The sequence below is a fragment of the Saccopteryx leptura genome, chromosome 1, assembly GCF_036850995.1.
Source record: "Saccopteryx leptura isolate mSacLep1 chromosome 1, mSacLep1_pri_phased_curated, whole genome shotgun sequence".
NCBI classification, from domain to species: domain Eukaryota; kingdom Metazoa; phylum Chordata; class Mammalia; order Chiroptera; family Emballonuridae; genus Saccopteryx; species Saccopteryx leptura.
In genome coordinates this window covers 221,097,566-221,122,236 of record NC_089503.1, presented here as the reverse complement: position 1 = coordinate 221,122,236, position 24,671 = coordinate 221,097,566, and the positions used below count along the sequence as shown (strand labels likewise).

Genomic DNA, 24,671 nt, shown 5'->3' with positions numbered 1-24,671 from the left:
GTTTCTCATTATGAAACTAACTGCTATTCAAGCCGGCATTAGGACCTAGCCAGCAGGCTCAGTGGTAGAGCGTCGGCCTGGTGTGCAGGAGTCCTGGATTCGATTCCCAGCCAGGGCACACAGGAGAAGCGCCCATCTGCTTCTCCACCCCTTCCCCTCTCCTTCCTCTCTGTCTCTCTCTTCCCCTCCCGCAGCCAAGGCTCCATTGGAGCAAAGATGGCCCGGGTGCTGAGGACGGCTCCATGACCTCTGCCTCAGGCACTAGAATGGCTCCTACCACAACAAAGTGATGCCCCAGATGGGCAGAGCATCGTCCCCTGGTGGGCATGCCGGGTGGATCCCGGTCGGGCGCATGTGAGAGTCTATCTGACTGCCTCCCCGTTTCCAACTTCAGAAAAATACAAAAAAAAAAAAAAGAAAGCCGGCATTAGTCAATATCTTCTGTTGTGTGCACTTCAATACTTAACTGAAAAGATTTCGAACTGGACACAAATTTCATAAAATAATTTGTTCTTCACACTTTCAGTCTGTTTAGAGTTTTATTCCTTGTTTTGCCCTTCTGATATCTCCCTACTAAGCACCGATGGCATATGTGTCATTTAAAATTAATGTGGTTCTGAAACAATAGTCTCAAGGTAGAAAGACTCTGATAATTTAAAAACCTAAGAGATGGGGTTGACACTGACAAAGAGGTTAAAGGACTCAGAATCCTCACCACGCTGTTCCTAAGGGCGGTCGCGCTGAAGTTTAACACAAGGTCCGGCTCTGTGATCAAACGAGGCAGAGAGAAAACAAAGGATTCTGACTCCCTGGATTTCTTCAAGTGGGCAAACTGAGTCATTCCTAAAACATTCCTCCTGTGTAATTTACAAAGAAAGATATTATCATGAAAACCAATTTTGACATAAAAAAAGAGAAAAATCACTAAATATACCGCTCCCACTCCAAAGAACAAGAGGTCTTAGAAGAAACAATTTATTCTGGGTGGGGAAGAGAAAGACAAGATGATTCTGGAACATTCTGTGTTACAACAAAACAAGGAAGTGCTCAAAAAGTGATGGGAACATGTCAAAGGGACCCATAAGCTGGCCTGAAGGGGCTCCCATCAGCCACATCCGGCACAATTTGGCATCAAAAATACTAACGATGGGCCCTGGCCGGTTGGCTCAGTGGTAGAGCATCGGCCTAGCATGCAGAAGTCCCGGGTTCGATTCCCGGCCAGGGCACACAGGAGAAGCGCCCATCTGCTTCTCCACCCCTCCCCCTCTCCTTCCTTTCTGTCTCTCTCTTCCCCTCCTGCAGCCGAGGCTCCATTGGAGCAGAGATGGCTCGGGCGCTGGGGATGGCTCCTTGGCCTCTGCCCCAGGCGCTAGAGTGGCTCTGGTTGTGACAGAGCGAAGCCCCGGAGGGGCAGAGCATCGCCCCCTGGTGGGCAGAGCGTCGCCCCTGGTGGGCGTGCCGGGTGGATCCCGGTCGGGCGCATGCGGGAGTCTGTCTGACTGTCTCTCCCCGTTTCCAGCTTCAGAAAAATACAAAAAAAAAAAAAATACTAACGATGGTAACGGTAGTAATAACCAAAGAATCCACAGTGGTGCTCAAAAAAAGTCAAAGTGAGCCTGACCAGGCGGTGGCGCAGTGGATAGAGTGTCGGACTGGGATGAGGAGGACCCAAGTTCAAGACTCCAAGGTCACCAGCTTGAGTGCGGGCTCATCTGGTTTGAGCAAAGTTCACCAGCTTGGACCCAAGGTCGCTGACTCGAGCAAGGGGTTACTCGGTCTGCTGAAGGCCCACGGTCAAGGCACATATGAGAAAGCAATCAATGAACAACTAAGGTGTAGCAATGAAAAACTGATGATTGATGCTTCTCATCTCTCTCCGTTCCTGTCTGTCTGTCCCTATCTATCCCTCTCTCTGACTCTCTCTCTGAAAAAAAAAAAAGTCAAAGTGAGGAAAATAATTAGAAACATCATTATTTTACAGCCATCAATCTAACAACTAATTAGGATAAGAATTATCAATGGATGCTAAAATCATGGGTAAAACATTTTTAGGGAACAGGAAATATATGTGATATCTAATTATCATATCCATATTTATTAATTGCAAAAGAAAAAATGTATCTACAATGGAGAAAAATCTGTCACACATACAACAGAGTCAGATGACTCAAATTAGCGATGTCAATACTGGGGCACATTGACATTGATGTCCCTCTTGGGGTGATGCAATGATAAAGACATAAGATCAGCCCAGTAATTAGGACTTATTCTAAAAATGTTTAACAAGAATGTAAACTTGAGGAAGCAATAAAAACAAAATCCAAAGTATTGAATATTCTATAAGCTACTTAGGCTAGGACTCTAAAATGTGGACATTATGAAAAATGAAGAAAGGTGGAGACATTATTCTAAAGAAGTTAAGGAAACATGACAGCCAAATGTAAAGCATGATCCTGGAACAAATCTTGGATTTTAAAAAAGGAAAAATACAGCTACAATGGCTATTTCTGGGTGAACTGTTGAAACTTGAATATAGACTGAATAAATATTAGCCTAACTGGAGCAATGTTAAGTTTGTTGGGTATGTAATGGTAGTGTAGTTATATGTCCCAGAATAGTCACCTTAGGAAATAAAGTATTTCTTAGTAAAGTATTGAGGGTTGAAGTATCATGATATCTATAGCTTACCTTCAAATGACTCAGCAAAATTCAAACAAAAATACACACGCACAGATACAGATGTAGAAAGAGAAATAAAGCAAATGAAGATGTGAACAACTGATGACTCCAAATACAATATTTGAGTATCCACTGCACTATCCTTTCAACTCTTCTGAGACCTGAAATTTGTCAAGGCCCTGGCTGGGTTGCTCAGTTGGTTACAGCATTGGCCTGATATGCCAAGATTGTGGGTTCAATCTCTGGTCAGGGCACATACGAGAAACAACCAATGACTGCGTAAATAAACAGAACAACAAATTAATGCCTCTCTCTTCTCTCTTTCTTAAAAAAATTTTAAAAAATAAATTTGTCGAAATAAAAAGCTAGAGAGAAATATAAATTATTAAAAATTTAGTATTACAATTTCAACAAAGTAGTATGCAATTGTGTCTCCTTAATGTTGAACAGAAGAAATGAAGGTGAAGACTTACTTGCAGACATCACCATTTTTTAATTTCTTCCATCTTTCATACAATTTGTTTGCAAGTTCGAAATCCACGTCCCAGGTAGACCGGTCCAGAGAAAGGCTCCCTTCCCAATGAGGATTTTCTAAAAGTTAGGTCAGATATAGTATTTACCTTTCCAGGAAACATAATTCAATTAGTCAACTCTGTCAAGACTGGCTGTTCTACTTCTCAAACTGAGAGGACTGCCAAGTGAATATATGCTGCTCTCCTCAGACTGCTTTACTAAAAGCCCCTCCAACTCAATGGCAAATGATACATCAAATCAAACAAACATGTATAAAACAAAACTAAATCAAATTATGTAAAGATCGTAACAGAAAAGACACATGGCTCATGAATACAGCCTGAGACAAGTTAAAATGACTCTCAGAACATTTTTAACAGCTTTAAATCTAAAAGGCTAAAAACTGCTTCCGAGTAAATGGGCATGATGTGCAAATTCTTTCGGGTTACTCTGTGGGATGCCGGTGAACAAATCCTCAAAAGACGGCGGAGACCAGGGGCTCTGCCTGGAGAAGGTGCATATTTACACTTATAAACTGGTCTCTTCCTCAGCTCACCCTCTCTGCTTACCTATTCTGTCACCTATTCTGTCTTGTCTGTGCTAAAGAGTCTATCAGGGTAAAAACTGGGAATCTCCCCCAAAGAAACCTCTGCGCTATAATACTTTCCTTAGACTTAATATTTAAATAAATCAAAAGGCGGGAACAAACTAGAAACAGCTTCCACGGCAACAGGCTGGCCTTTGGTCTCACACAAGAACTAGCACCCCCTTAAGATGTCTATGCTCTTAACTAAAGTCTCCATATGCAAGTCCAAATTATTTTTAATAACTTCTAGTCAAACCCCCCCCCCCTGTTTTTTAAAGAATCTTCCAAATTTTCTTGGTGTCAAGGTTGCTAGGATGATCAAACAATGTTTTAAAAAATCCTTTAAAAAGGACTAGCTACTAGAGGGGTATTACTTACACAAGGGCTTCAGGAGGTTTTTGGAGGATTCTTGACAATTTAATGTCATTCTCTTGGGCATCATGCCCTTTAAAACGAGAATATGATGCAACGATGTTCACAGGACTAATTATTCCATCTACAAACACTAATTTTCCTCACTACTTCCCACCCAACCCCCAACTAGAGTTCTACAGAAAGCCTAAGGGCAAAATACTTACCTGCTTTTGATTTTCCCATGAAATAATGCATGCCACAATGTGCTATCACTTCAAAACCCAGACTCCCTTCCTAGATTGAAAAGTAATATATGAATAACTTAAAACACAGCACTAAACATAAAAATCCTAATGCACTCAAATGCAAAGCAGACATTGGCCTCCACCTCTGTGAACTTCATTTAACCAGAAGCTAAACCACTAGACAGTGATTTCTTGGCTTCTTTGTCCTTGAATGAGAACTCTAAACTATCTCTCAGAGGGAAGATCACCACAGTGGATTCAAATCAATAATCAATATCCACAGTGACAACATTTGGGCCTAAAAGACACCAAACTACCTTCTGAATTAAAGATGAAATTTGTGTCAGCTTAGTAGGTTTAAAAAAACAACAACTGTACTCAAATATTCAGAGACACAATATACCAATCTATGGTAAATCCTAAAATACTCAGGACATTCAAATTAATGTCCCATTTCCCACAGGCAAGAAAAGCACACACTTGCTACCTCCACACATACCTGACACCTGGTCTGCTTCCTCCCATAGTCCTCTCCTTATAAACATCTCATGATTAAAAAAAGGAAAATTTCTAAGAAATCTTCTCTGCTCAAAATATGGACGAATGGAATTAACCTTATATTTTGTTGAGTTTTGTGAAGTCCTATCTTTAGGCTCATAGCTAAACATGAGGCATTTCTAGCTATGAAACACCAATGCTAATAAGTGAGAAAAATCATAAAGATGGTTGCATGAATGTCTCATAGTGAAAAATTAGAACCCAGCATTATACAGAATAGCTTGGATCAAAAAGAAGCAATAACAGCAACTAAATAAAAAGAAAGAAACATTAAGAAAAGAATGAGACATGTTTAAGATCTAAATTAACTACCATTTACCCAGATTTTAGAAAGCATTTTCTTAATTGTGAACCCTTTCAGGCTTTAGATTTAGTCCAGTAATAAAATTCAAAGCAACTGAGAGTCACTTACCAGAGGTCTAAATAAAGCATTTAACCAGCTCATTTATTTGAAGTCATTATAAGCATATGCTAAGAGCTCAACTGTATTTTCTATAGCAAGCACACATTCCTTGCCCCACAAATTTTGGAAATAAATGAAACTGAAGTCAATCTTCTTGTGATGCCTATTTCATTCAGGAACCTCAAATTACTTAATGAAAAATAGTTCATTAACTCTTTCCAAATAAAGATGTCCACATCTAAACAACTCACCATCTATGACTGGCCTGGTAATAGCCTTAAAGAACATGAGCTTAACTTAGTCAATAAACCCAAGCACTGTACATTAATAAAAAAGAAACAGTAATCACAACAGCAAATTATAATACATAGATAGTTTTGTAAACAATACCTTGGTCGGTGCAGAGTAAATCTGTAGAGGTATTGCGAAAATGGCACCTATGTTTGTAGTCAAAAATACATTGCTGAATAGATTTATGGCAATGTCTTTAACAGCAAGTTTCAAAGAAAATATATCCCAACAGCCTGGAGGTAGAAATAAAGGGCCAGTGAAATTCAGAATCTAAAAAAAAAGAAGCAAGAGAAATTACTTTCCTAACACTGTAATTAACAACTAACACTTTATCATTAAAATCATTATAAAGTATGATACAAAAGTGGATTTATACTTTGAGAAATATAATTATTTCCAGGTCAAAATTGAAATATTTTATATCAATGATAGGCTCCAAATAATGTTTAATATGCAACTGTTTATAAACTTCACAAACGTAATCTTGTCATTTTCATAGGTGGTATTTTGCAATAAACAATTTTTATCATGAGCCTGGCTTATTTTTACTAAATAGAGTCTTAGTATAAATTACATATTATAAAAATTTTAAATAATGGTAAGAGCAAATATCTCTAAAAGAATATAACCTGATCCCTTTGAGCTCCTTGAATAATAGTTTTAAAAAGAGGCAGAGTTCCGAGAAGTAATTCTGAAAATGTTAAAAGAATACTTGCTTTACAATTGGTAAGTAAGCCTGACTAGGTGGTGGCACAGTGGATAGAGCAATTGGACTGGGATGTGGAGGACCCAGTTTCAAAACCCTGAGGTCGCCGGCTTGAGCAAGGGGTCACTTGCTCTCCTGTAGCCCCCACCCACCCTGGTCAACGCATATATGAGAAAGCAGTCAATGAGCAACTAAAGGAGCTGCAATGAAGAATTGATGCTTCTCATCTCTCTCCATTCCTCCCTATTTGTCTCTCTCTCTGACTCCCTCTCTGTCTCTGTCACACACACAAAAAAATAAACATAAAAAATAAAATTGGTAAGTAAATACTAACTTTTGTAAATATTAATTACATAGTATCTGACCATAAACAAAAATGAAAATATGCTAAAACTTTAGTAAAAATACCCTATATACCTTCAAAAGGTGCCTGGCCTCCTTGGAAACAAACACCTCGTTTAATACAACACTACGGTCAAAATGGTTGAGGTACCACATTGTCCAAACTCCCGATGTGTTCTCGTGGGTCTCTAGGTGGAACTGGGCTGCAGCAGAGTCCATTCTAAAATACCTGTGAACACAGCATGTGCATGTTATCAGCCCTGAGTGTAACACAACCTTCGGTACTCAAATGAGCCTCTAATTTCAAGAAGAGTCACATCATACGACGTCAGGGAATGGATGTTACACTGGGAACGACCTTACAGATCACCTTCTTCAACCTTCTTTCCCACAGGTTGAGCATCTGAAAGTCAGTGCAGAAATGACAGGGCCACAACCAAGACAGCTCACAGAGGCCGCTAGGGCAAACCCAGGATGCTGATGTAACTGAGAAAGACGGCGGGGGGATTCCTTCTCCTGCACTGGCCCAGAACCTGTTTCGTGATCTGAATCATTCAGCTTCCGCTGTCCCATTCTGCAAACGACCTTTTCTCTGTTTGTCAGCAGGGTTAATGCATGGAAGGCAAGCCCAGAGAATCACACAAGTCTTCGTTCTACTTTTAAATCATTTCTAAACAAACACAAACAAAAAGAAAACCCTTATGATTTCAGGGAAAGTGGGATTAACCTACCCCGGAACCACGGGAGAGGAGAGGCATGCTTTTAGTGTTGGAGTGTTTTTTGTTTTCTTCACGACCTCTTGCATTCCACTGTCACATGATACAGCTGTTTTCAGGTAGAAAAAAATAAATGGGAAGTATCAGTATCTTTTTCTTTTTTCTTTTTTTTTTGCTACACCTAACCAGGAGAGGAAGGGAGGAAGGAAGGGAGGAAGGGAGGGAGGAAAGGAGGGAAGGAACGAGGAAGGGAAGGGAAGGAGGGAGGGAGGGAGGGAGGGAGGGAGGGAGGGAGGGAGGGAGGGAGGAAGGAAGGAAGGAAGGAAGGAAGGAAGGAAGGAAGGAAGGAAGGAAGGAAGGAAGGAAGGAAGGAAGGAAGGAAGGAAGGAAGGAAGGAAGGAAGGAAGGAAGGAAGGAAGGAAGGAAGGAATATATGTGTTATTTATAACCTTTTAATTACTTCATGTTTTCTGTCTCCATTAAAATCATGCATCAGCCATAATGGTAAAACAATCCTTCCTCAAACACTATCTTTTTTCTTCACTGGCTTGCTGCTAATAATCTAACTCAGGGTGTCTGCCACTCCACCCCATGCCACCCCCCTTTTATACACCAACCTCTCACTTCTTCTTTAGGGGAAAAACGTCAATGCTTTGTGGCTTTCTTTTTGCAAAGATCTGTATTCATGGCAAGTAAGAGTAAAGCCCTTAGGTCTGCCTGAGATGACAGGGTGACGAATGGAGCTCAGCTGGGTGGGGTGAGGAGGAGCATGGAGAGGCAGGAGCAGACAGAAACACAGCCTCCATGACAGGAAGGAGCTTCCCAGTCAGGGGAGAAATGCATTTCATAACACCACCACTTTATCAAAACAGTAAGCTGCTAGGGCATAATATTAAATTACTAGTATTCTTAACTCTAATACTAATACCGAACTCTTTTTTTTTTAAGCTGTCTGTTTGATCCAAAAAACAAAAATTCTAAGATGAACAAAAAAATGTGAAAATAAAATCTACCTTTCACCCGTGACTTCCCAATTATCTTATCTCAGCTGCTAACAGATTTGAGCATCCTTTCAGTTGTCCTACTGCACAGGCAAGCACACAGACCCGTAAAAACCCTAATTAATATATACACGATGCTGCATTACATGTCATTGTGTGCTTTTTAATAACTACTGACTATACCCCTGTAGATGAGCCACAATTTATCCAGTATATCTGTAGAAAAGTTCCTAGAAGTAGAATTAAGGATAGAAGAGCACATATAGGCATTTTAAATTTTCACAGACTGCCAATATTCCCTCCAAAAAAAAAAAGCCCCGTATCAATGTATATTCTTGTCAGAAACACAAATGTTTTTTCCCTAATCATTACCAACACAGAATATTAACAACCATTTTTAATTTTATCAATCTAAGAAATAAATTACATCTCACTTGTTGCTTTAAATTAATGTTTCTTTCACTGTAACTGACATGTTTTCATGTTTAAGACCCATTTGCATTTCTTTACAGCAATCTTCCTAACTATAAGGAAGAGCCAGAAGATCAAACTGGGTTTGTGCTCACTCGACCCTCTGCCTATCACTCTACACAAGAATCAAAACCCGCAGCAGCCTCTCTCCCTGTCAGAGGAGCAACTCCAAACACATTTCCATTCTAGCCTTCCTTTCCTTCCTTTCCTTCCTTTCCTTCCTTCCTTTCCTTCCTTTCCTTCCTTTCCTTCCTTCCTTCCTTTCCTTCCTTCCTTTCCTTCCTTCCTTTCCTTCCTTTCCTTCCTTTCCTCCCTTCCTCCCTTCCTCCCTCCCTCCCTCCCTCCCTCCCTTTCAGTGAGAGGAGGGGAGATAGAGAGACAGCCTCCCACATACACCCTGACCAGGATCCACCCAGCAACCCCATCTGGGGCCAATGCTCTAATCAACTGAGCTATCCTCAGTGCCTGGGGCCAACACCGAACCAATCAAACCACTGGCTGCAAGAGGAGAATAGAAAGAGAAGGAGGAGGGGGAAAGGGGAAACAGATAGTCGCTTCTCCTGTGTGTCCTGCCCAGGGATAGAACCCAGGACATCCACATGCTAGGCCAATGCTCTATGCACTAAGTAAAATGGCCAGGGCCCCATTCTGGTCTTTCAAATCACCCACTGAGTCACACTTTAAACTCAGAATCCTCCGTGTGTGGCAGAATATCAGTGGAGCGACAGCCATCTTCTCCAGCCTGCTCTCTTGGCATGAGGAAGGCTAAGGCACAGAAGCAAACCCACCCTCTTAAAACTGTGCCTAACTGGGCTTGTCAGTCATTTCACAGAAGGAACTGCCATCAGTAACAAAAATAAAAAAGACAACCTCCAGGATTTTTTAAAATCTGTACCTTTGCAAGTAAAAGAGGCAATTTTCGTAAAGTTTGTTGTAGAAGAAGGCAGGAGTACCGGTTCAAACTGCAGGGACAGAGCATCTCTCTGGGAGAAATGATGGACGTCCTGTAACAACAAAATATCCACATGACCACTCTTGGCTAGGCAACTGCTTTATCTGATCTGAATCAATCCTGCTAAATAACTAAGGGGCTCAGACTGACACACAGCCACTGCTCAGCAGATGGACAGATGTGTCAATAACAATAAGAAAGGGGGCGGGGCATGCTGACCGCCTTCATCCAAATATGGGTTCAAGCAAGAGAACATGGGTTTCAATTGAAGCAAAAGAGAACAGATACAAGTGTGTTTGTTTCTATTCCTAACACATTCTCATATTCTGCAATTAAATACATACTTGTAAGTTTAACACTGTGAGCATTTATAATTACCTGTATCCATATAAGGCTGTTTCCTGAATGTAATATATACATATTGACAGCCGAATCATCTGTCCAAAAGAGTCAGAGTGATGAAATTAAGACAAAAAGCCAATATCATTCTCACACATTATACATTTCTCTAAAAAACATAGTTTTCAATACCGCAATTGACACGGGGAGCTATTTTTGCAGAGTACTCTTTTAATGCACAAGAAAGAGTTTCCTCACAAAAAGACTGACCTAGCAACACAGGCTCTCTAAATGATATATTATTACTGCGAGAAAAAGCCTGAGTTTAGGGTCAGACCACTGCTCCTGTGTGTGCAACCACTGATGTCTATCTGGCCATTCTGAGAATCACCGAAAACTAGGAACTCGAGGACAGAAAAGCTCACTTGTTGAATAATTATTACTACAACCAAGTCTGAGGACTGGAGAGTAAGTAATGTTTGAAATGGTGCCATTTCTTTCTCTGAATATGTATGTACCAAAACAATCTTGACAACCAATGGATAATAGCAAATCCTACATTATAAAGGTCACGGGTCACATAATATGTGTCTCCAACAGAGGTTCTTAGAAACACAAATTGATGAACTAGGTTATTTCTGGTAAGTAGGACACACGTTTTCAAAAATAAAACTCACAGAATGGACACTGAAATTCATACTACTTTAACTTATCAGGCATCCAGGAACAACCAGTATCCCACCAACTATTAAAAAAATACAAAACAGCATGATTTGGTCAGTTGAGGTTCTGCATGTCAGTAAAACTGAAACTAGAGACACAAGACTTCAAATACTTTGTGAGTGTGTGTGTGTATACACATACATACACACACACACACACACACACACACACATTAGAATGCTGTGCCCATTTAATTTGTTTCCAGATACTCTTATTCTCAAGGAAACAGAATAGTTCGCGTTTACCTCTTAATTTACTCCAAAAATTTACCAGCAGCTGCAGATTGAGAAGCAGCTACTATTACAATCTCTTAATAATGAAAGCAGAGGCTCTCTGCGTTGGATTGCAACAACACAATCTATACATAAAAGCTAGCAGGCGTCCCCAAACTGCGGCACCCTGAGGCCATTTATCCAGCCCCCTCCACACTTCCGGAAGGGGCACCTCTTTCACTGGTGGTCAGTGAGAGGAGCACTGTATGTGGCGGCCCTCCAATGGTCTGAGGGACAGTGAACTGGCCCCCTGTATAAAAAGTTTGGGGACCCCTGCATAGAGTGATGATGCAGGTGAATCATAATACAGTCCCATGATAATTTTAAAAGATTCTACCTTACCTGAGGTCTCAGATTTATCTGTAGCTACATATATAATAGAAAGATGATCTAACAAATCTTGTGTGTTTTGTTCAAATTCTTTGGAGGAGTTTTCCATTGTTAAAATTATGCTCATTTGTAGCCGTAAAACATCATCGGATTCTAGATAACAACTCTGAGGTTGGAGGAATATAAAAAAAGGAAAAACAAAGGATTGTCAGAAGTTTGTGATCTCAAATTTTAGGGGAGAAAAGCACTTATGGGAAGGACATGTATATTTCTGAGAACAGAATGGGCTGTTTTACTTATTCATTTTTAATTTTTTCATTGATTTAGGGGGCAGGAAGAGAGAAAGAGAAATAAACATCAACTCGTTGTTCCACTTAGTTGTTCCATTTAGTTTAGTTGTGCACTCATTAATTGCTTCTCGTACGTGCCCTGACCGGAGATCAAACCCATGACTTCAGTGCACTGGAATAATGCTTCATCCACTGAGCCATCTGGCCAGGCACTGGGCAATTTTATTTTTTTCTTTTTCTTTTATATTAGTTTAGAAATTAATTTAATGGGGTGACATTGATCAATAAAAGTACATAGGTTTCAGGTTTTATTTCTGATATTCAAGCAAAGAGGCAGGAAGAAAGGCAGGAAGAAAACACTACATTTTTCATTTTACCTTTAATCGCTGACACACTTTATTGTGTAAACTGCATTCCAGTTGCACCTGCAAGAGGCTAGTATTAGTGGTTTCTGCCTAAAAAAAGAAAAGAAGGGAAAAAAACTTAAAAGAAAGCAAAAAACTCAATCTAGCATTAATGGTAGATCATCTATCATCTATTCAGAAACTACATTTACTCATTCAACAAATATTTCAGTATCTGCTAAATGCTGAGTATTATTCTATTTACTGGAAATACAACAGTGAATAAAACAGGAAAATGTGTTCTGTCATTAAGTTTACATTCTAATGAAAATCATAAGCTCTCTCTTTGGGCAACATGAAAATTCCGACTACAGCAATAAGCAGATAAATATGTTCCAAACATATACAGGAACACTGCAGTTTGGCATCTTTTATACTTTCTGAACACTTCATTTCAACATAGGAATCGACTTTATTTTAAGTAGGTTCACTGAATCAATTAAACTGTTCATATGTCTGCCTTCCATCTGCAGAACGACTTTAAAAGCTTTGACAAAACTATAAGAGATAGTCAAAATTCAACTGGATATCATTTAAAAATTTTTTCAATTACAATTGACATTCAATATTATTTTATATTGCTTTCAGGTATATGTGCAGTGGTTAGACAGTTGATATAATGTAAAAAGTGATCCAATAAGTCTAGTATCCAACTGGCACCACACAGTTTTTACAATATTATTGACAATATTCCCTATACTGTACTTCACATCCTCATGACTGTTTTGTAACTACCAATTTGTACTTCTTAATCTCTTTACCTTTTTCAGCCAGTTCCATACCTGCCCTTCCCATCTGGCAAGCATTAGTTTGTTCTCTGTAACTATGAGTCTGTTTCTATTTTATTTGTTAGTTTATTTTATTCTTTAGATTCCACATATAAGTTAAATCATATGATATTTGTCTTTCTCTGTTAGACTTATTTCACTTAGCATAAAATCTGCTAGGTCCATCTATGCTGTGGCAAATGGTAAGATTTAATTCTTTTTATGGCTGAGTAATATTCCATTGTATATATGTACCACATCTTATTTAGCCCATCGTCCATTCATAGGCACTTACAATATGCTTCCATATCTTGGCTACTGTAAATAATGCTGGTTCTATGCACACTTGAAAAAAAAATGCTTATTCTGCTGCTTTGGGGTGAAATGCTCTAAAAATATCAATTAAATCCATCCAGTCTAATGTGTCATTTAAGGCTACTGTTTCTTGTTGATTTTCTGTCTGGAAGATCTATCCACTATTGACAACAGGATGCTAAAGTCCCCTATTATGACTGTATTACTGTCATATGTCATATTTTTAACGTGTGGAGGAGCTATGAATGGAAGGGACAAAAGTACATGAAAAGAATGCAGGATTTCATCAAGCACAAAGACCTTAACAGTTACATGAGATTATACTAAATTTTCTTGAAGACAGGAAATGCAGAGCCCCATCCAGGAATACCCCATTTGGGTGGGGAAGGGGGCTGCAGGCACGGAAGGCACAGAAAGTCAGGTAGCGCAGCCTGTGAGAGTTTCTCTGTTGTTGAGTTTAATGGGTCAGGCCTAGCCATCACAGAAAGGCACTCCACCTGGCAGCCACAGTCAGAGCACCAGAAAACCTCCACAGAGTAAGGAGTCATTCCCCAGATCCTTGGGTGATTCAATTGTGGCTGTCCTATTTTCTCCAGGAAGATTTAGTACTAGGTAGAATCACCCTAATTATGTTTAATTTGTTAGATTTATAAGAATTATCTAAGTACATTACATAAAAACCATTTTTAACTACTTCAATGGTCATTCAGGCAATTAAAGTACTGGGGAAAAAATAGATTATATTTTAAAATGCAGTAAAAATATTTAAAGAGTTTAAACCAAGCTTGTAAATGGGAGAAAACATTCACCAACAGCTCTTCTTAAAAAGCAATTGCTAGTATTTGCTAGACTTAAACAGAAAAATACCGTTTGTGAACGGAATATAAAATCTTAAAGAAGAAAAAGAAGAAAGAGATTTTTTATTATCTTTCTGGGAATAAATCCCACTATCAAAGACAACAAAACAACAAAAACAAAAAACACCACTTCTCTGAAATTGCTTTCATAAAGTTACAAATCCAAAGCCAATAGAAACTGCTCTTTCTGCCTGACCCTTCTCCCCCATTTAAAACCATTAACCATTTGTCTTCTGGCTTTTCTCTCTTGTTTTTGTCTCTTCCCCTCCTGTGACCACCAGAGTTGGGAATTATTTTGGATTTTGTCTTTTGCCTTCTTCACTCTCCCTAGGGGAACTCTCTGACAAGCTGAAGTTTGTTTCTCCAGCTCAGACCTCTTTGTTCACCCACAAATCCAACCAACGCTGGGGCATCCCCTGAACCCGCCAGGACAGCCAGAAACCTGAAAACCAGCTTCACCATCTCACTTGCCCACCTGAAACAAACCCCAAACCAACTTATACTAGTTGTACCTCCTCGACAGCCCTTGAATCCATTCACTTCTCCTTATTCCTAATACCTTAAGGATCAGGGGTCAGCAAACTGCCTGGGGGCCACATCCAGCCCACTGCCTGTGTTTGTAAATAGTTTGACTGGAACACAGCCTTGCTCAGTCCTTGTGTATTGGCCACGGTTGCTTTCCTGCTACAATGGCAGAGCTGAATACTTGCAACAGAAGTCTACAGCCTGCAAAGGAGGTAAGAACCTCCTTTGGGCTTTGAAGAAAAAGTTTATAGACCCCTTGCCCTCGTGGGACAGAGGGAGAAACAGAGGCAGGTAGGCTGCGGTGTCATCCCTCCTCCTAGTGTCCCTGTGTCCATCTCTGCCCTTTCCACTCCACTCTCCATATTCCATCAAGAGTGAGTTTACAGAAGAGGGTCAAGGAAGGATAAATGGTTACGGAAGGAGACTTGACAGGTGAACACACAATACAACATACAGATGATGTGTTATAGAATTGTACACCTGAAACCTATATAATTTTATTAATCAATGTCAACCCAATAAATTCAATTAAAAAAAGAGTTTACAAATATGCAAATCAGGTCAAGCCACTATCTGCTTCAAGCCCTTCAAAGATTTCCTGTTTGACCAGAGTCCCAAATCCTTCAGGATAGCTACAAGACTCATACACCAGCCAAGGCTCCACCTCCTTGTTTATGCTTCAGGTTCCTGGGTCAACTTTCTGCCCTGTTTTGCCTTCAACCTTTAAATATGCTGATCTTTTGCTTTGAAGCCACATTTCCGACCCACCTGCTCCTCCACCTAGCTAAACCCAGTTCATCCTTCAGGTCCCAGCTTCAACACCACCCAGGGAGTTCCCGACACCTCAGCTGGGCTAAGCCATTACTTACCTTTCACCTGGCCTTCCTTAACACTCCGCATTATAATGTGATCACTTGTTCAAGGTCTGTCTTCCCTAGCAAACTGTAAGCACCTTGCCTGATGGTTTTACCACAATGCCTACCACGGGGTCAGCATTCAACATACAGCTAGTGCATGGAGAAAAGTGGGCATATAGCAACATGCTTGCTTGGAAAGGGCAAGAAAAATAATAAACACTAAGTATGAAATAAAAGTATATCAAAACCTGGTAACTGGTATGTGCTTCTGATCGAAAACTTTCAAAAGTTTAATGAGAAACCCATTTCAACACACTTTCAACATACACACTTATAATTAAATTGGGTTTTTATAATCTACAACAATTTAATCATGGATCTTACCCCATCAAGGCAATTCGCCTCCCTAAAACATTTCTTCAAACACTGAACTAATGTTAGAAATTCAAAATTATGATTTTTGAACCTGATTAACAATCCTATTTGCACAGTGATTTGACATAATTTAAAATCTAATGTGTTGTCACACCTGGTAAATTTCTGAATGGATGAATTTATAACATACCATTTTAAGTGAGATTCTTCTATTAGTGGGAAACAAAACAGAAATAAAGCACTACATTGTTTCACATGCTGTAGAACATATTTCAGAAGCCCACAAGGGGGAGTTCCCGCACCTCCAAACTGCCTTTGAAGTGTGCTAATTTTTGTCAAAGAGAAATTTAAACATTCATGTCTTTGTTTTTTAAAAAAACCCAAATAAACAAACAACAGAACAATTGCAATCTTGACTTTCAAAAGCAAACTATAACCAAAATGTGAGACAAGTGGGGTGACCACACAGGCAGGGGATACAGATGCCCCGACAGGACCCTAACGGAGCACGTGTGCTATGACAGGACACTCCTTACCCAGGGGTGTGCCTGAGCAGGTTATAAAAAGAAACACGAACCAAACCCATTTCTCTACTTTTGAAACCTCCCACACTACCTGAAGAAACGAGTTCAAAAATCTCAGAGCTAAAAGAAAAAAATCATTCCTTAGTAGTTTTCACACAAAGTAGATGGTATTATCCCCTTTTGGAAGATGGCGGGAAATGTGGGTTGGAGGGGATAAATGACTTGTCAAAGGGTCCTACGTTAGTGGAAAAACAAAACAATGGCACGTCTTTTAACATGAGTCAGTGTTTTTTCCAGGTAAGTCAGAACAGACCAAGTCTATTCCTCCTAGGTACTTAAAAGCCTAAAAATTCTTCAACATGGAACATTTGTATTCCCTAGGTTTTGTGGTGAAGAAGAATGAGTCTAGGTCAGTGGTAGTCCACCTGGTCCCTATCGCCCACTAGTGGGCGTTCCAGCTTTCATGGTGGGTGGTAGCGGAGCAACCAAAGTATAAATAAAAAGAGAGATTCAACTATAGTAAGTTGTTTTATCAAGATTTATTCTGCCAAACTTAGCGAAAATCTGACATAAAGTACTTGGTAAGTAATTATTATTATATGCTTTAACTTGCTGTAACTCTGCTTTATAAATTTTATAAAGTAAAGTTACTTTATAAATCACCATTACTGTGGAACCAGTGGGTAGTTAGAAAATTTTACTACTAACAGAGATACAAAAGTGGGAGGTAGGTATAAAAAGGTTGACTACCCCTGGTCTAGGTAATTGGCTATAACGAGAAAAAAATATCACCTTCCTTTATTTGCTAAGAAATTGGTCTTTGTGGACTGGGCCAGGGGCAGAGTGTGATTTGAGGGGACTGTGTACAATTAAATAAGGGAAAAATTATAGACAATTTATATGACTTTTATTAACAAGGGTAAACCATATCTTAGCAAAACTTGATGAGAGCCTGTAACATATTAATCCAGACAAAGTGAACAATTTATGAGGAGCCCAGTAATGACCATACACGAAAACCTTTCTATTAAGGAATGTAACTTGTGAAATACAAAAAGAATTACTTAGGTAAGTCCCAGTCTTAGATTCTCTTTTCCTCAGACATTTTTCTCCACTTTCACAATTTTGAATGCTAAATTTTAGAGGTCCTTATCCTGGTAAATCCTTTATGCCAATGTGTGTATCAACAGGAACACAGTTTTCATAGAAGCCATGTGACCACCCCAGCCAGCAGCCCACCCACAGAGTACTAGGTACAATACAGTCTATACAGCAAATGATTTGGTATAAAATGCGCACGTTCTTGGGTCCCTTCCACACAACACTCACGCTCTATAACCAAACTCCTAATTTAGTATTTCCTGCGTCACAGACAGACTCAGCTGAGCTAACAGCAAGCACTGTTTGGTTGCTTTAACCTGATGCTGAACAGCAACTGCGTTTCAACCCTCACCACTACCACCACTCACCTTTCTAGTCCTCAGATATTTAACTGCTGAAATAAAATTTACCAATGTTGCCAGACCCACTCACTAAAATATTTGTAAAACCCTAGGAACTGGCTGAAACGAGTGCTTTGTTTGAAGGGAAGAGAGGGTAAAGCATGTGTATAGCATCTTTTGAGAAGAGGCAGTGTGGCCCGTGACTGTGTTCAACACAGATTCAGGATGAAACCCAGACGTAAAGACCTTGGGGATACGCCTAAGCTTTCCAAGATCCAGCTTCCTCTTCAATAAAACAGAATTAACGACCTCACAGCCACATGCAAAACATTCAATGAGATACACATGCCGATCACAGGGCACGCACTAGGCCCTCATAAGGGAGCATTATGGCTTTTACTTGTTCATTCACCAGTAATGCATTGAATTAGCAAAATTCCACAACAAACAATTCAAATGCTTCTGGGAAGCATTTTGCCCACATCAAATTTGTTAGAGGGAAAACTCTCCTTCCCCACACCTTTGGTTTCTAAGAAGAGGCATTTTTTTTTCCCCTTAATCACTTAATTCTTTCTGTCTTACTTCACCATTGGTTCAGAACCCAAGAAGAGAGAGGCGTGACATTTGTTGCACACCACTTCCCACCCCCCTGAATGTGCCACTAACCCTGAAAGATAAAAAGCAATTTAGAGAACAACTTAGCACTTGGACACTGAGACATCAGGCCAGACCAAGTGGCAGTGGCCCGTACTGGGCAACACCCTGGCCTCTGCACTCGGGTGCCTGGCTTTTCACTGCGATAACCAGGCTGGCACTTTTCGGAGAGCCTCCTGGGATTTTCACCTTGGTAGGTCATGCAGCACATGGTGGTTCCGTCCAAGGGCTAGCAGCTATTTTTATACAGTTGGATGCTGCTGGGCCTTAGCACATGGCAAGTGGGCCCTGCAGGCCTGGCTCAGCCCCTGGACAGGGCCCAGGCCGGGCAAAGGCTCAGGCGCTAAGACGCAGGCTGCCGCAGCTTGACCTTGAGCCGAAGGGTGGCTCAGCTTTTACCTAACCAGCCATGGCCGCGGCAAGGGATGAGGCTACGGAAGAAAGGCTGTTGTGGTAGAAATCAGCGTGGTGGCTCCTCAAAAAATTAAATGTAGAACTACACAAAAGTGACAGGCGTTCAGACAGATACTTGTACACCCATATTTACAGCATCATATAATAGTCAAAAGGTAGAAACCACCCCAAATCCATCGATGGGTGAATGAATAAACAACACCCGGTATATACATACAATGGTCTATTATTCAGTCTTAAAAGGGAAGGAAATTCTGACGCAGGCTACCGCACGAGTGAACCCTGAAGACATTCTGTTCAGTGAAATAAGCCAATGACGAACGCTCATATATTGTGTGATTCCACTTCTACGAGGAGACCTAGAGCAGTCAGATTCATGGAGACAGAAAAAAGGAATAATGATCACCAGGGGCTGAGAGGAGGTGGGACTGGGGAGTTGGTGTTTAAAGGGGACACAGTTTCAGTCTGGAATGAGGAAAAGGTTCTGGGATGGATGGTGGTGATGGTTGCACAACCATGTGAATGTACTTAATGCCACTGACCGGGACATTGAAAAAAGTTAAAATAGTAAATGTGTAGTGTGTATATTTTACCACAAGAATAAAAAAGGAAAAGGGAGATAGGAAAAGGGAAAAGAAAAAGAAAAAGAAACACCCAGTCCGGACTCTTCTCAAAATAGAGCTTCCAGAATACTATCCGCTGCTTTTGTGTCCAGGTCTTGAAGAAACGACTGGGTCCACCTCCTGGCAGGCAGTAGACTGGCTGCTCCGGGCTCTGCTCCTTTTTTATGCACTGTCGTCATTGCCCAGTCAGAACTGTGAGAGGGGGCAGCTAAAATTCAAGAGATTCATCTGCTGATGCTAAAGTTCCTTCCCAATTTACTAGCGCTAGATTTATTAACCATCTAAATGCTGACTGCCATTTTAGGTTTTCAAGACCCAAGGTGATAGAGCCACAGAGAAGTGACAGATTTTATAAACCTAAAAGAGCAGTCCGGGTATTCTTATTAAGGGGATATGCTGTCACTCTGGGTAAGTCAGAGAAGTCAAGTGACAATTTATTACTGCACGGACAAAGGAGACAACCAACCACTAAGGTCCGTCCTTGGAACGATGAGGTTCACTCCGGAAATCAAAGAAGTGCGACAAGGTTAGAGACAAACACGTCCGTCTTCCTACCAGGACAAGCGGAACAAAAAGCAAAGAGAGGAAGGCAGCTGAGGGCGCAGGAGGAAGGGACACTGCCCTTTGGAAAAAAGCTGACATTTTAGGCGATAACTAGACAAGCCGAAATAGAACAGGAGATCTTGAAGGCGCAGTTCAGCGGACATGAAAAGAGAGGTGAGTCAGCTTAGGGGCTCACTGACATGAGGAAGATATATTTTTGTGCTTGTTGGCACTTTAAAATTTTTTTTCAAAAAAGAAAAGAATATGGAAGACAAGCAAGATCTCAGCAGACTGACACTGCTCCCCCAAGAGGAACCAGGATTCATTTCTAGGAACAATGGAGAACACTTCTAATGCCAGGTACAGAACCCAGGTAAGAGCAACTGAGAGCCCGCCCCTTCAAAGACCGAGACCAAGGGTCACCTAAGAGCTACAGGGGCTGTAAAGGGGAGATCAGAGCAGACAGTTCAGAGCATTTTAGGTGAATACCCAGGCCTGAGCCCTGAGGGAATGTGTTTGATGTTCATGGAATTAGACTCCATCTCAGAGAAAGCACAGCACAGAGAAAACCCATTAAAGGGGAACCCAGCAGGACTAGACAGACTGCCCCCCCCAGCTTGATTCAGATGCTGGTTTAATGGGAGAGATCTCCTAGGTACAACGTTGCAATGCAGGGAAGAGAAGATTTATTTAAACAATAGACACTTTCAGCCGACACAGAACTGATTGATCTCACTGCTCTTGCTTTGGGAGAACTCACAAGAAAACATCTAGAGAAACAGCTAGAGGAAAAAAACTAGAGATACCTAGACCAAAAAGTAAAGGGCAAAGTAAAAAAAGGAATGCACCAATGCCAGCAACCAGGAGCAGATTACTAGTGTTAGGGAAAGAAGAGCCCAACAAGAGAAGCGGGTTAAACAGCGAGAAACTCAACTGAGCCTCCCGAAAGGAAGAGGGACACTAAGGAGAAGCACTTCCAGGAAGCGCCGCCCGCCCGGGACTGCAGAGAAAGAGGCTCCGAACACCTGGAGGGGCAGGGAGGGACTCACGGCCAAGTCTACACCCACTAGGCCCTGAGCTGCCAATGTATAGGAGCAGCTCCCCTCGGGAATCTGCTGAGAACAACGCTTCGTGTGAAATAAGGGGTGAAATACGTGGGGTGAAAAAAAAGCCTTCCCTTCATAGTAGGTTCCAGAAGCCTCAGGGAATCCGCAGTAAGAGGCAAAGGAAACCGCAGTGTGCAGATCTCATCGTCCATCCCTAAACAGAGGTCAACACCAGTGGGCACGCCAATCAGCCAGAAACAAGGGCTCCGAGCCGAAAGGAGAAGACAGACAGACCTAGTGACTAGCCTGCCGCCACCGCCTAGTGCAAGCCCAGGGAAGAGCAGAGCAGCGCGGGTGCTGCTTCCTGAAACAGGACAGAATGTGCACAGGTGGCTCCTCCCTAACCCCCAAAGATCCCGATTTAGCTTCTTGACAAGCAATCTCTCTCCATCAAGTTCAGACACCAAGCTCTTGGACTCAGAACAACTGGCATGAATTGAAGCTGAAACCAAGGTGATGTTCTCTGTCTGTCCTCCATCCCTCTCTTTGGCAAACAGAAGTCCTGGGAACAATTTTTGCATCGAATTAGTATCTTGGGGAGGCATGTTTTCCAAATTGGGTGGATGTCAGGTTGACAACCTGACATACCTGTGTGTCTTGTTAAGATTCTATACTCAAGTGAGGCTCAAGACAGACTCAGGATTGAACTACTATAACTTCTGAAACCCTGAGGAAGCCACGCACATTCTAGCAAGAGCAAGCCCAGGCTGTTGCTGCTGAGGTTGCCCCAGCTTCACACAGGCACGAAGACCTTCTCTGGCTAAGATATGAATGAATGAATGAATGAATGAATGAGGAATTGGGGAGGACTTCAAATTTTTTGAATGTTAAATCAGAGCCAAAGCTAATTTGATATTAAGACTACGGCCCTGAACTTTCATGTCTTGCCAAAGCACTGAATCTCTAAATTTTAAAATCCACAAAGAGGTTCATACTTCTTCTCAAAATCTTCCAAAAAATTAAAGAAGAAACAATACTTCTTAACACATTTTATGAGTCCAACATAACTCTCATACCACAAACTGGCAAAGACAATACAAAAAAAAGAAAACTACAAACCAACACTCTAATGAATACAGATGCAAAAATCCTAAACAAAATACTAGCAAACTGACTACACAACAACACATTAAAAAGTAATACATCACAATCAAATGGGATTCATTCCAGGAGCACAAGAATGGTTCAACATATGCAAATCAATTAACATAATATACCACATCAACAAAACAAAGAAAAAAATCATATGATCCTATCAGTAGATGCAGAGAAGGCATTTAATAAGCTACAACATCCATTTATATTTAAAACACTCAATAAAATGGGTATAGAAGGAAAACACCTCAACATAATAAAGGCCATATACAAACCATCAGCTAATATCATACTAAATGGTGAAAAATTGAAAGCTTTTCCTCTAAAATCAGGAACAAGACAAGGCTGCCCACTCTCTCCTTTCCTATTCAACATAGTGCTGAAAGTTTTAGCCAGAGCCATCAGACAAGAAATAAAAGGCATTCATATCAAAAAAGAACTAAAGGTTTCGCTTTTTGCAGATGACATGATCCTGTATAGAGAAAATCCCAAAGACTCCACAGAAAGACTATTAGAAACAATAAACCAATACAAATTATACTACAGAGCCACAATAATCAAAACAGCATGGTATTGGCAGAAAAACAGACACACAGACCAATGGACCAGAATCAAGAGCCCAGAAAAAACCCCACATATATATGGGCAAATCATCTTCGACAATGGAGCCAAAAACACACAATGGAGAAAAGAAAGCCTTTTCAATAAATGGTGCTGGGAAAATTGGAAAGCCACATGCAAAAGAATGAAACTTGACTACGGTTTGTCCCCCTAACAAAAATTAATTCAAAATGGATCAAAGGCCTAAATATAAGTTCCAAAACAATAAATTACATAAAAGAAAACATCGGCACTAAACTCATGGACCTTGGCCATAGAGAATAATTTATGAATTTGACCCCAAAGGCAAGGGAAGTAAAGGCAAAAATATTTCAAACCAAAAAGCTTCTTCACAGCAAAAGAAACTGACAACAAAACAAATAGACTGCCAACTAAATGGGAGATATTTGAAAACAACAGCTCCGATAAGGGGTTAATATCCAAAATATATAAAGAACTCACAAAGCTCAAATTCAAACAAGCAAGCAATCCAATTAAAGAGGACATGAACAGACACTTCTCCCAAGAAGAAATACTAATGGCCAAAGATATATGAAAAAATGGTCACCTTCACTAGCTATTTGAGAAATGGAAATCAAAACTACAACAAGATACCATCTCACATCTGTTTAATTGGCTATTATCAACAAGACAGGTAATAACAAGTGTTGGAGAGACTGGAGAAAAAGGAACCCTCATTCACTGCTTGTGGGAATGTAAATTAGCACAACCATTACAGAACAAAGTATGGCAGTTCCTCAAAAAATTAAGAATAGAACTACCATATGACCCAGCAATCCTTCTACTGGGTATATACCCCCAAAACTTAAAAACATTGGTACATAAAGACACATGCACCCCATGGCATCACAGCATTGTTCACAGTGGCCAAGACATGGAAACAACCAAAGTGTCCCTTGATAGAGGATTGGATAAAAAAAGATGTGTACATATATACAATGGAATACTACTCAGCCATAAAAACAATATGAATGGACCCTGAGAACATTACATACTGAGTGAAGTAAGTAAATCAGAAAAAGCTAAAAACTGTATGATTTCACACATACATAGGACACAAAACTGAGATTCATGGACATAGATAAGAGGGTAGTGGTTACCAAGGGGAGGGGATGTGGGTGGAAGGGGTTGGGGGAAGGGTGTAAGGAGGCACAATTATAAAGTGATGGAAAATGATTTGACTTTGGGTGATGAGTATACAACATAATCAACAGTTCAAATGATGTGGAGGTGTTTACCTGAAATATATGTACTCTTGTTGATCATTGTCACCCTGCTAAATTTAATTTTTTAAATAAAAAGAATAAAAGAATTCACTTTCCTATTTAAATCAATACATTGTGCATGTCTCTGATGGGGCATCTTCATATTGCTGGTGTTTTGTTATCTTTTTTGATTGATTTTAGAGAGAAAGAGAAACATCAATTTGTTGTTCCACTTACTTATGCACTCACTGGTTGATTCTTGTATGTGCTGTGACCAGGGATCAAACCCGCAACCTTGGTGTGTAGGGACAACACTCTAATCAACTGAACTACCCAGTCAGGGAAGGCTGGTGTTTTTAGTGGAGCATTTTAACTGTTATTTGATCCCACTGCAAAAGCCTTGATAAGCTGTATTGGATATCATACTTGAAAAGAATTTGGAATGGGAAACAGATGAGAACATGAATTTTCAACATTGGTTATTGTGTGACTTTAGAGTAGATTATTAATGAATTATTATACTCCATCTCCGAGCTTTCTAGGGGGAAACTCAACAGTGTACCCCAGCAGTCT

The 24,671-nt window shown here is 40.5% G+C and overlaps 1 protein-coding gene across 2 annotated transcripts in view; it reads right to left on the bottom strand.

The window, feature by feature from the left end:
• The window catches only part of TMEM131L (transmembrane 131 like), a 153,940-nt gene that overhangs the window by 38,227 nt on the left and 91,042 nt on the right, over positions 1 to 24,671 (bottom strand). For both annotated transcript variants that reach the window (XM_066386704.1, XM_066386710.1), the window contains exons 8-17: positions 12,149 to 12,226; positions 11,494 to 11,647; positions 10,196 to 10,254; positions 9,761 to 9,869; positions 7,409 to 7,502; positions 6,753 to 6,906; positions 5,729 to 5,899; positions 4,357 to 4,426; positions 3,153 to 3,270; positions 716 to 857 (exon numbers count right to left, since the gene is read on the bottom strand). In XM_066386704.1, coding sequence (XP_066242801.1) covers positions 716 to 857; positions 3,153 to 3,270; positions 4,357 to 4,426; positions 5,729 to 5,899; positions 6,753 to 6,906; positions 7,409 to 7,502; positions 9,761 to 9,869; positions 10,196 to 10,254; positions 11,494 to 11,647; positions 12,149 to 12,226 — 1,149 coding nt within the window. The remainder of the gene's footprint in view (positions 1 to 715; positions 858 to 3,152; positions 3,271 to 4,356; positions 4,427 to 5,728; positions 5,900 to 6,752; positions 6,907 to 7,408; positions 7,503 to 9,760; positions 9,870 to 10,195; positions 10,255 to 11,493; positions 11,648 to 12,148; positions 12,227 to 24,671) is intronic.